This window comes from Patella vulgata, chromosome 9, assembly GCF_932274485.2.
Source record: "Patella vulgata chromosome 9, xgPatVulg1.2, whole genome shotgun sequence".
Lineage (NCBI taxonomy): Eukaryota > Metazoa > Mollusca > Gastropoda > Patellidae > Patella > Patella vulgata.
In genome coordinates this window covers 11,315,778-11,327,497 of record NC_065887.2, presented here as the reverse complement: position 1 = coordinate 11,327,497, position 11,720 = coordinate 11,315,778, and the positions used below count along the sequence as shown (strand labels likewise).

Here is an 11,720-nt window from a genome sequence, read left to right as displayed (position 1 = left end):
ATTACAATTACCTGTAGGAGATGTTCCTGCTTCAGTGGGTGATGTTCCTGCTTCAGTGGGTGATGTGCCGGACACACTTGTTTCTAAAATAAAAGAAGTACGCCCATAGAATCATAGACGACAATTGGATTGAATTCCTTGGAAGATTATTCAAATTTATTTTCTTTGCATATTTTCATCGTCGAACACATAATAAAACTGAATTACAAATATATTAGTATCCTACCTTCGAAACATGCTCTAACATCAAGAGAGAAACTTGTTTCGGAATCGTTATTGGTTTGGGTTACTTCGACTCTGATTTGTGCAGCTTCCGTACCAGCAGGGAAGGTAGCTTTAGGAATGGGTGCTGATAAATCAGTCTGTAAAAATAATAGAAAACATCAGTTCTTGTAAACAAAAAACTCTTAAGGAATAGAGTCTTAATAGCAAGCGTGTTTATACTTACTGCAGTCAAATAAGTTGCTTCTGTTTCTGAACCACCAGTTGCAATTACAAATACCCTGATAGATCCTACATTCTGTGGTGATACAAGTTCCACTGATTTAATTTCTACCGTTTCATCAGTGATGGGTGCCAAATCGATTGTTACACTAATTGGTGAAGATTGGGCAGGGAAAGTAGCTGTGGTTGCACTTCCTGGTCTAAGGTTTTCGGGATTGGAAACGCCCGGTGCTGTTATACTGGAAGCGGGTATAATAGCAGGGTCCTCCATACCTTTAACCTCGGCACAAACTGTAAATTAGAGCAAAACAACGGTTAATAAAATTGCAAATATTTTATAGTTATCAAATATGTTTGAAAGTTTTTTATTTATATAGTCATTTATATACGCAGGTGATGTTTTCAAAAACATAGAGTGGCCCTTTCAATACATATTGGTAGAAAGACATCCTAGAAAGATGTCACAAGACATCGTGCTGAAATACAAGATGTGCCAAGTATTAAGATACAACATATATCCATAAATCAAATGTTTTGGTTTAAACTGTAATGGTCGCTTCAAACTTCAAAATTCTATAGTATCATGTTTGTGATATGTCATATTTAAGCTCAAATGTTGATTTATTGTTTTAATTTGACTGTTTACATTAATTTACGTGTTTTTGTTCCAACTGTAAATAGAAAACGAAACACAAATTATTAATAACAGATAACACTATAGCTTAGAAAAGCTTGAATAATTTAAACTTCCCAATATCTCACAATATCAAAATTGGCGAAATTTAAATGATCTGCATATTTGTTTTAGTATGAATGAAGCTATGAATCATTTTCAAAGAAAATTACGGGTCTTATCTGTGAATAGATGTTAAGATGACATAACTTCATAGAAACCATTTAAAAATGTAAATCATTATAGTAGTTGGGACGATTTTATATGAAACCACTAAAACCATTATTGTTGCTACTAGATCACTGTCTCTCTGGAGGGCTTTCGGTAATTAGCCAATTAAATAATTAATTAAAATCCCATTGGTTTAAATTGATACAAAAATGTTGAAATACGCTGCTGTAATCATTTATTTAAATAGCTCCACCCGCTCCCTCCAATCAAATCCGGGTTCATTGTCTAAACTGGTTCTTCGAATGGTTTCAGTAATTAATAATTATAAAACCAAATTAAACCCAAATTAGTAAAAATTATACCAATGTCGAGATATAGATTTTATAGTGATGTTTTATATGGACAGCTGAACGCATTATTTCGCCACTGGAGCACTGTCAATTTGAAGCGTTTAAATGATTAAACTTGTCATTTCAGTGAATTAACAACACCCTAAGCAACTAACATTCAGGCAAATGTATCAAATGCAAAACACAAGGTGCGGCACTTATGTAACCTATGGGGATCCATCACAAGGGAGAGTGTCAATCCGGTGACGCACGTTCAGTCTCGTACTCGTCTCGAGCAATCGGTTGCCATGAAACACACACCCTCTGTTGCAAGAGTGGTAAAATTGATCGAGCACATCCTTTGGTTATCCCAATGCTTCATATGGAATTTTAAAAAAAATCTGCTGAAAACTATAGCTTAATATCATTATCCTGTAATGTAGCCAAAGCTTCACACAAAATTTGAAAAAGGATCTCTTGAAAATTGTAGCCTCTATCAAGGTTTTTGGATAAGAGGATATCACTCTGGAACAAAAGGCCGTGGAAAGTTCACTCTCTCTTGGGTGCGTCACACCAAAAATTCTAGCTTTTGGTAACCCAATGCGAGGCATTTTGTATCGTATTTACGTAATTATACAGCTGTCACTTTTCAGCTTCAAGATACGTATAAGCGGTCCTCTAGTAGTTTGTGGGAGAAGTTCTGGTCGCAGATGGCGAAATTCTTGGTGCTGGATATATAAATCAATTGTTTTTCAAGTGCATGGCCATCTGAAATTAAAGTGCTTGTCCGAGAATATAAGCCGGGCCTAGAAGATCTGTAACTGTCAAGTACATTGACATCATTAACCATTACTGCTTTATGTAAATAGGCTGCATCAAGATATAAATAATTGTAATTAAATGTAGTTGATTGTTTGTACTTGTATTACCTGTGGGAGAAGTTCCAGGCGCAGTCGGTGAAGTTCCGGGTGCAGTTGGGGAAGTTCCGGGTGCAGTTGGGGAAGTTCCTGGTGCTGGAGACAGAAATGATTTTATATTAAATATTTTATAAAAGAATGAATTGTTCATCAGTTCTTTAACTGCTCAAGGGGTTTGTGGTAGAAGGTCCTGGGCGCCGGTGGCGAAGTTAATGCTGCTCGATGTATAAATCATTTGTTTTTCAAGACATTGACTGCTGAAATTAAAGTGCTTGTCTGATAATATAGGCTGGGCCTCGGAGTAGTGTAACTGTCAAACAAATTGACAGTAGTATCCAATAATCATTTGTATAAAAGAACTACACCAAAATATAAATAATTGTTACTTCCATTAGATAGATATGGAATAGTATATCATCTGCTGTTAAAAAACATTTAACATGATATTCTAGTAAAGATTAAAAATGTCCGACTACAATTAACTGTGGGAGACGTTCCGGCGCAGTTGGCGAAGTTCCGGGTGCAGTTGGCGAAGTTTCGGGTGCTGGAGATATAAATGGTTATACAGATATTTCAGAAAAGAATTAATTGTTTGTCAACACTTGCATTGCTCAAATTAAACAAATGTCAAGGAAATTGACGCTCCTTTCAATTAAATCAAAATTCATTACATGTTTACTGTTTATCCATATATTACATTCGTGGCAGCTATTGTTACAGACCTATTTGAGTCCACGCAATGTTTTATTTCATTCCATCTGATATAAAATTTCCTAAAATATATTTAACAAGTTATCAAATCGTTCATTAGGCTTACCTGTTGGTGATGTTCCTTCTGTGCCAGTTGTAACTATAAAGATACAAATGTAGTAGAACATTAATATGGGATAAAGTAATTATATTAAAGGTGGATAAAGAAATATCTAAGAAAAAAAGAATAAAGATTTGCTACGAACCTACAAAACAGGCGTGCACACTAACATCAATCGTCACTGGTTTGTCCGAATCCGTTGGTGTTATTTCAACCATAATCTCTGTGACAACGACTTCAGGTGGGAATTTAAGAGAATCATCAGTGGTATCATTCTGTTTAAAGATAGAACGATATTGTAATTTAAAGTTTATTGATGGATTCAAATAAAATAAAAGTAAACGACTGGAAACACATACAATTCCCCATATAAAGCATCTAATTAAATCAATGAATATAAACAATTTATGGTTGTACGACTCTTATAAATTGAAAAGAAAAAATTGTATTGGTTTGACCATGACCATGTACTTACATCAGTAGATTCAAGTAGTGTCCATGGTGCTGAAGGTCCCGTTCGTCCAAATACTCTAAATGTTTGCACATTGTCATTGGCAGGAAGTTTTACTTCTGACAGATCAACGGGCTCAACATCATCAGTAAGTTTAAATGTGACGTTGGTAGGAGCATCCGATGGGTTAATTGTAAATTGATCACCACCTGGTCTCAGATTCTCTGGATCATCTGTCGATGGGAATCCAGATGGTTGTTCAAGGTATGCAGCTGGTATAACTGTTGGACTTGCCATTCCTTCTGTCACAAGACACCGTGCTGAAATACAAAATGTGCCAAGTGTTAAGATACAACACACATCCATCAATCAAATGCATGTAAATCATTTTTTTTATATTTAAACTGTAATGGTCGCTTCAAAGATTTTGTTGGATTCAGAGAGTGTTTATATAAATGAAGCCTGGACATTATTCCCTTTCTTTAAAAAATAAATAAAAATAAACTTACGTGTAGTTGTTCCAACTGGTAAAATGAATAAAAGGAAAAGTTAAGATAAGATAAGTAACTCAACCAATTTTGTTTCAGCTTAAAATTGTTCGACTTTCTTTATTTACATACGTATCTAGATTTATCTTATGGTTGTTCTAAACTAACGGACTGCAGTTGAACAAAATAAATATCTGAAATTTGACACTCGAAATTAGGGATATTCAGAAATTACAATTACCTGTAGGAGATGTTCCTGCTTCAGTGGGTGATGTTCCTGCTTCAGTGGGTGATGTGCCGGACACACTTGTTTCTAAAATAAAAGAAGTACGCCCATAGAATCATAGACGACAATTGGATTGAATTCCTTGGAAGATTATTCAAATTTATTTTCTTTGCATATTTTCATCGTCGAACACATAATAAAACTGAATTACAAATATATTAGTATCCTACCTTCGAAACATGCTCTAACATCAAGAGAGAAACTTGTTTCGGAATCGTTATTGGTTTGGGTTACTTCGACTCTGATTTGTGCAGCTTCCGTACCAGCAGGGAAGGTAGCTTTAGGAATGGGTGCTGATAAATCAGTCTGTAAAAATAATAGAAAACATCAGTTCTTGTAAACAAAAAACTCTTAAGGAATAGAGTCTTAATAGCAAGCGTGTTTATACTTACTGCAGTCAAATAAGTTGCTTCTGTTTCTGAACCACCAGTTGCAATTACAAATACCCTGATAGATCCTACATTCTGTGGTGATACAAGTTCCACTGATTTAATTTCTACCGTTTCATCAGTGATGGGTGCCAAATCGATTGTTACACTAATTGGTGAAGATTGGGCAGGGAAAGTAGCTGTGGTTGCACTTCCTGGTCTAAGGTTTTCGGGATTGGAAACGCCCGGTGCTGTTATACTGGAAGCGGGTATAATAGCAGGGTCCTCCATACCTTTAACCTCGGCACAAACTGTAAATTAGAGCAAAACAACGGTTAATAAAATTGCAAATATTTTATAGTTATCAAATATGTTTGAAAGTTTTTTATTTATATAGTCATTTATATACGCAGGTGATGTTTTCAAAAACATAGAGTGGCCCTTTCAATACATATTGGTAGAAAGACATCCTAGAAAGATGTCACAAGACATCGTGCTGAAATACAACATGTGCCAAGTATTAAGATACAACATATATCCATAAATCAAATGTTTTGGTTTAAACTGTAATGGTCGCTTCAAACTTCAAAATTCTATAGTATCATGTTTGTGATATGTCATATTTAAGCTCAAATGTTGATTTATTGTTTTAATTTGACTGTTTACATTAATTTACGTGTTTTTGTTCCAACTGTAAATAGAAAACGAAACACAAATTATTAATAACAGATAACACTATAGCTTAGAAAAGCTTGAATAATTTAAACTTCCCAATATCTCACAATATCAAAATTGGCGAAATTTAAATGATCTGCATATTTGTTTTAGTATGAATGAAGCTATGAATCATTTTCAAAGAAAATTACGGGTCTTATCTGTGAATAGATGTTAAGATGACATAACTTCATAGAAACCATTTAAAAATGTAAATCATTATAGTAGTTGGGACGATTTTATATGAAACCACTAAAACCATTATTGTTGCTACTAGATCACTGTCTCTCTGGAGGGCTTTCGGTAATTAGCCAATTAAATAATTAATTAAAATCCCATTGGTTTAAATTGACACAAAAATGTTGAAATACGCTGCTGTAATCATTTATTTAAATAGCTCCACCCGCTCCCTCCAATCAAATCCGGGTTCATTGTCTAAACTGGTTCTTCGAATGGTTTCAGTAATTAATAATTATAAAACCAAATTAAACCCAAATTAGTAAAAATTATACCAATGTCGAGATATAGATTTTATAGTGATGTTTTATATGGACAGCTGAACGCATTATTTCGCCACTGGAGCACTGTCAATTTGAAGCGTTTAAATGATTAAACTTGTCATTTCAGTGAATTAACAACACCCTAAGCAACTAACATTCAGGCAAATGTATCAAATGCAAAACACAAGGTGCGGCACTTATGTAACCTATGGGGATCCATCACAAGGGAGAGTGTCAATCCGGTGACGCACGTTCAGTCTCGTACTCGTCTCGAGCAATCGGTTGCCATGAAACACACACCCTCTGTTGCAAGAGTGGTAAAATTGGTTATCCCAATGCTTCATATGGAATTTAAAAAAAAATCTGCTGAAAACTATAGCTTAATATCATAATCCTGTAATGTAGCCAAAGCTTCACACAAAATTTGAAAAAGGATCTCTTGAAAATTGTAGCCTCTATCAAGGTTTTTGGATAAGAGGATATCACTCTGGAACAAAAGGCCGTGGAAAGTTCACTCTCTCTTGGGTGCGTCACACCAAAAATTCTAGCTTTTGGTAACCCAATGCGAGGCATTTTGTATCGTATTTACGTAATTATACAGCTGTCACTTTTCAGCTTCAAGATACGTATAAGCGGTCCTCTAGTAGTTTGTGGGAGAAGTTCTGGTCGCAGATGGCGAAATTCTTGGTGCTGGATATATAAATCAATTGTTTTTCAAGTGCATGGACATCTGAAATTAAAGTGCTTGTCCGAGAATATAAGCCGGGCCTAGAAGATCAGTAACTGTCAAGTAGATTGACATCATTAACCATTACTGCTTTATGTAAATAGGCTGCATCAAGATATAAATAATTGTAATTAAATGTAGTTGATTGTTTGTACGTGTATTACCTGTGGGAGAAGTTCCAGGCGCAGTCGGTGAAGTTCCGGGTGCAGTTGGGGAAGTTCCGGGTGCAGTTGGGGAAGTTCCTGGTGCTGGAGACAGAAATGATTTTATATTAAATATTTTATAAAAGAATGAATTGTTCATCAGTTCTTTAACTGCTCAAGGGGTTTGTGGTAGAAGGTCCTGGGCGCCGGTGGCGAAGTTAATGCTGCTCGATGTATAAATCATTTGTTTTTCAAGACATTGACTGCTGAAATTAAAGTGCTTGTCTGATAATATAGGCTGGGCCTCGGAGTAGTGTAACTGTCAAACAAATTGACAGTAGTATCCAATAATCATTTGTATAAAAGAACTACACCAAAATATAAATAATTGTTACTTCCATTAGATAGATATGGAATAGTATATCATCTGCTGTTAAAAAACATTTAACATGATATTCTAGTAAAGATTAAAAATGTCCGACTACAATTAACTGTGGGAGACGTTCCGGCGCAGTTGGCGAAGTTCCGGGTGCAGTTGGCGAAGTTTCGGGTGCTGGAGATATAAATGGTTATACAGATATTTCAGAAAAGAATTAATTGTTTGTCAACACTTGCATTGCTCAAATTAAACAAATGTCAAGGAAATTGACGCTCCTTTCAATTAAATCAAAATTCATTACATGTTTACTGTTTATCCATATATTACATTCGTGGCAGCTATTGTTACAGACCTATTTGAGTCCACGCAATGTTTTATTTCATTCCATCTGATATAAAATTTCCTAAAATATATTTAACAAGTTATCAAATCGTTCATTAGGCTTACCTGTTGGTGATGTTCCTTCTGTGCCAGTTGTAACTATAAAGATACAAATGTAGTAGAACATTAATATGGGATAAAGTAATTATATTAAAGGTGGATAAAGAAATATCTAAGAAAAAAAGAATAAAGATTTGCTACGAACCTACAAAACAGGCGTGCACACTAACATCAATCGTCACTGGTTTGTCCGAATCCGTTGGTGTTATTTCAACCATAATCTCTGTGACAACGACTTCAGGTGGGAATTTAAGAGAATCATCAGTGGTATCATTCTGTTTAAAGATAGAACGATATTGTAATTTAAAGTTTATTGATGGATTCAAATAAAATAAAAGTAAACGACTGGAAACACATACAATTCCCCATATAAAGCATCTAATTAAATCAATGAATATAAACAATTTATGGTTGTACGACTCTTATAAATTGAAAAGAAAAAATTGTATTGGTTTGACCATGACCATGTACTTACATCAGTAGATTCAAGTAGTGTCCATGGTGCTGAAGGTCCCGTTCGTCCAAATACTCTAAATGTTTGCACATTGTCATTGGCAGGAAGTTTTACTTCTGACAGATCAACGGGCTCAACATCATCAGTAAGTTTAAATGTGACGTTGGTAGGAGCATCCGATGGGTTAATTGTAAATTGATCACCACCTGGTCTCAGATTCTCTGGATCATCTGTCGATGGGAATCCAGATGGTTGTTCAAGGTATTCAGCTGGTATAACTGTTGGACTTGCCATTCCTTCTGTCACAAGACACCGTGCTGAAATACAAAATGTGCCAAGTGTTAAGATACAACACACATCCATCAATCAAATGCATGTAAATCATTTTTTTTATATTTAAACTGTAATGGTCGCTTCAAAGATTTTGTTGGATTCAGAAAGTGTTCATATAAATGAAGCCTGGACATTATTCCCTTTCTTTAAAAAATAAATAAAAATAAACTTACGTGTAGTTGTTCCAACTGGTAAAATGAATAAAAAGAAAAGTTAAGATAAGATAAGTAACTCAACCAATTTTGTTTCAGCTTAAAATTGTTCGACTTTCTTTATTTACATACGTATCTAGATTTATCTTATGGTTGTTCTAAACTAACGGACTGCAGTTGAACAAAATAAATATCTGAAATTTGACACTCGAAATTAGGGATATTCAGAAATTACAATTACCTGTAGGAGATGTTCCTGCTTCAGTGGGTGATGTTCCTGCTTCAGTGGGTGATGTGCCGGACACACTTGTTTCTAAAATAAAAGAAGTACGCCCATACAATCATAGACGACAATTGGATTGAATTCCTTGGAAGATTATTCAAATTTATTTTCTTTGCATATTTTCATCGTCGAACACATAATAAAACTGAATTACAAATATATTAGTATCCTACCTTCGAAACATGCTCTAACATCAAGAGAGAAACTTGTTTCGGAATCGTTATTGGTTTGGGTTACTTCGACTCTGATTTGTGCAGCTTCCGTACCAGCAGGGAAGGTAGCTTTAGGAATGGGTGCTGATAAATCAGTCTGTAAAAATAATAGAAAACATCAGTTCTTGTAAACAAAAAACTCTTAAGGAATAGAGTCTTAATAGCAAGCGTGTTTATACTTACTGCAGTCAAATAAGTTGCTTCTGTTTCTGAACCACCAGTTGCAATTACAAATACCCTGATAGATCCTACATTCTGTGGTGATACAAGTTCCACTGATTTAATTTCTACCGTTTCATCAGTGATGGGTGTCAAATCGATTGTTACACTAATTGGTGAAGATTGGGCAGGGAAAGTAGCTGTGGTTGCACTTCCTGGTCTAAGGTTTTCGGGATTGGAAACGCCCGGTGCTGTTATACTGGAAGCGGGTATAATAGCAGGGTCCTCCATACCTTTAACCTCGGCACAAACTGTAAATTAGAGCAAAACAACGGTTAATAAAATTGCAAATATTTTATAGTTATCAAATATGTTTGAAAGTTTTTTATTTATATAGTCATTTATATACGCAGGTGATGTTTTCAAAAACATAGAGTGGCCCTTTCAATACATATTGGTAGAAAGACATCCTAGAAAGATGTCACAAGACATCGTGCTGAAATACAACATGTGCCAAGTATTAAGATACAACATATATCCATAAATCAAATGTTTTGGTTTAAACTGTAATGGTCGCTTCAAACTTCAAAATTCTATAGTATCATGTTTGTGATATGTCATATTTAAGCTCAAATGTTGATTTATTGTTTTAATTTGACTGTTTACATTAATTTACGTGTTTTTGTTCCAACTGTAAATAGAAAACGAAACACAAATTATTAATAACAGATAACACTATAGCTTAGAAAAGCTTGAATAATTTAAACTTCCCAATATCTCACAATATCAAAATTGGCGAAATTTAAATGATCTGCATATTTGTTTTAGTATGAATGAAGCTATGAATCATTTTCAAAGAAAATTACGGGTCTTATCTGTGAATAGATGTTAAGATGACATAACTTCATAGAAACCATTTAAAAATGTAAATCGTTATAGTAGTTGGGACGATTTTATATGAAACCACTAAAACCATTATTGTTGCTACTAGATCACTGTCTCTCTGGAGGGCTTTCGGTAATTAGCCAATTAAATAATTAATTAAAATCCCATTGGTTTAAATTGACACAAAAATGTTGAAATACGCTGCTGTAATCATTTATTTAAATAGCTCCACCCGCTCCCTCCAATCAAATCCGGGTTCATTGTCTAAACTGGTTCTTCGAATGGTTTCAGTAATTAATAATTATAAACCAAATTAAACCCAAATTAGTAAAGATTATACCAATGTCGAGATATAGATTTTATAGTGATGTTTTATATGGACAGCTGAACGCATTATTTCGCCACTGGAGCACTGTCAATTTGAAGCGTTTAAATGATTAAACTTGTCATTTCAGTGAATTAACAACACCCTAAGCAACTAACATTCAGGCAAATGTATCAAATGCAAAACACAAGGTGCGGCACTTATGTAACCTATGGGGATCCATCACAAGGGAGAGTGTCAATCCGGTGACGCACGTTCAGTCTCGTACTCGTCTCGAGCAATCGGTTGCCATGAAACACACACCCTCTGTTGCAAGAGTGGTAAAATTGATCGAGCTCATCCTTTGGTTATCCCAATGCTTCATATGGAATTTAAAAAAAAATCTGCTGAAAACTATAGCTTAATATCATTATCCTGTAATGTAGCCAAAGCTTCACACAAAATTTGAAAAAGGATCTCTTGAAAATTGTAGCCTCTATCAAGGTTTTTGGATAAGAGGATATCACTCTGGAACAAAAGGCCGTGGAAAGTTCACTCTCTCTTGGGTGCGTCACACCAAAAATACTAGCTTTTGGTAACCCAATGAGAGGCATTTTGTATCGTATTTACGTAATTATACAGCTGTCACTTTTCAGCTTCAAGATACGTATAAGCGGTCCTCTAGTAGTTTGTGGGAGAAGTTCTGGTCGCAGATGGCGAAATTCTTGGTGCTGGATATATAAATCAATTGTTTTTCAAGTGCATGGCCATCTGAAATTAAAGTGCTTGTCCGAGAATATAAGCCGGGCCTAGAAGATCTGTAACTGTCAAGTACATTGACATCATTAACCATTACTGCTTTATGTAAATAGGCTGCATCAAGATATAAATAATTGTAATTAAATGTAGTTGATTGTTTGTACTTGTATTACCTGTGGGAGAAGTTCCAGGCGCAGTCGGTGAAGTTCCGGGTGCAGTTGGGGAAGTTCCGGGTGCAGTTGGGGAAGTTCCTGGTGCTGGAGACAGAAATGATTTTATATTAAATATTTTATAAAAGAATGAATTGTTCATCAGTTCTTTAACTGCTCAAGGGGTT

The 11,720-nt window shown here is 35.0% G+C and overlaps 1 protein-coding gene across 1 annotated transcript in view; it reads right to left on the bottom strand.

Moving 5' to 3' along the window:
- LOC130014271 (mucin-2-like) overlaps positions 1-11,720 on the bottom strand; it is a 60,306-nt gene that overhangs the window by 413 nt on the left and 48,173 nt on the right. Inside the window, exons 63-90 of the mRNA XM_056103255.1 lie at positions 11,557-11,640; positions 10,112-10,126; positions 9,926-9,931; positions 9,460-9,746; positions 9,238-9,373; positions 9,023-9,094; positions 8,803-8,817; positions 8,318-8,613; positions 7,988-8,117; positions 7,849-7,881; positions 7,525-7,575; positions 7,044-7,127; positions 5,615-5,629; positions 5,429-5,434; positions 4,963-5,249; positions 4,741-4,876; positions 4,526-4,597; positions 4,306-4,320; positions 3,821-4,116; positions 3,491-3,620; positions 3,352-3,384; positions 3,028-3,078; positions 2,547-2,630; positions 1,101-1,115; positions 915-920; positions 449-735; positions 227-362; positions 12-83 (exon numbers count right to left, since the gene is read on the bottom strand). Coding sequence (XP_055959230.1) covers positions 12-83; positions 227-362; positions 449-735; positions 915-920; positions 1,101-1,115; positions 2,547-2,630; positions 3,028-3,078; positions 3,352-3,384; positions 3,491-3,620; positions 3,821-4,116; positions 4,306-4,320; positions 4,526-4,597; positions 4,741-4,876; positions 4,963-5,249; positions 5,429-5,434; positions 5,615-5,629; positions 7,044-7,127; positions 7,525-7,575; positions 7,849-7,881; positions 7,988-8,117; positions 8,318-8,613; positions 8,803-8,817; positions 9,023-9,094; positions 9,238-9,373; positions 9,460-9,746; positions 9,926-9,931; positions 10,112-10,126; positions 11,557-11,640 — 2,850 coding nt within the window. The remainder of the gene's footprint in view (positions 1-11; positions 84-226; positions 363-448; positions 736-914; positions 921-1,100; positions 1,116-2,546; positions 2,631-3,027; positions 3,079-3,351; positions 3,385-3,490; positions 3,621-3,820; positions 4,117-4,305; positions 4,321-4,525; positions 4,598-4,740; positions 4,877-4,962; positions 5,250-5,428; positions 5,435-5,614; positions 5,630-7,043; positions 7,128-7,524; positions 7,576-7,848; positions 7,882-7,987; positions 8,118-8,317; positions 8,614-8,802; positions 8,818-9,022; positions 9,095-9,237; positions 9,374-9,459; positions 9,747-9,925; positions 9,932-10,111; positions 10,127-11,556; positions 11,641-11,720) is intronic.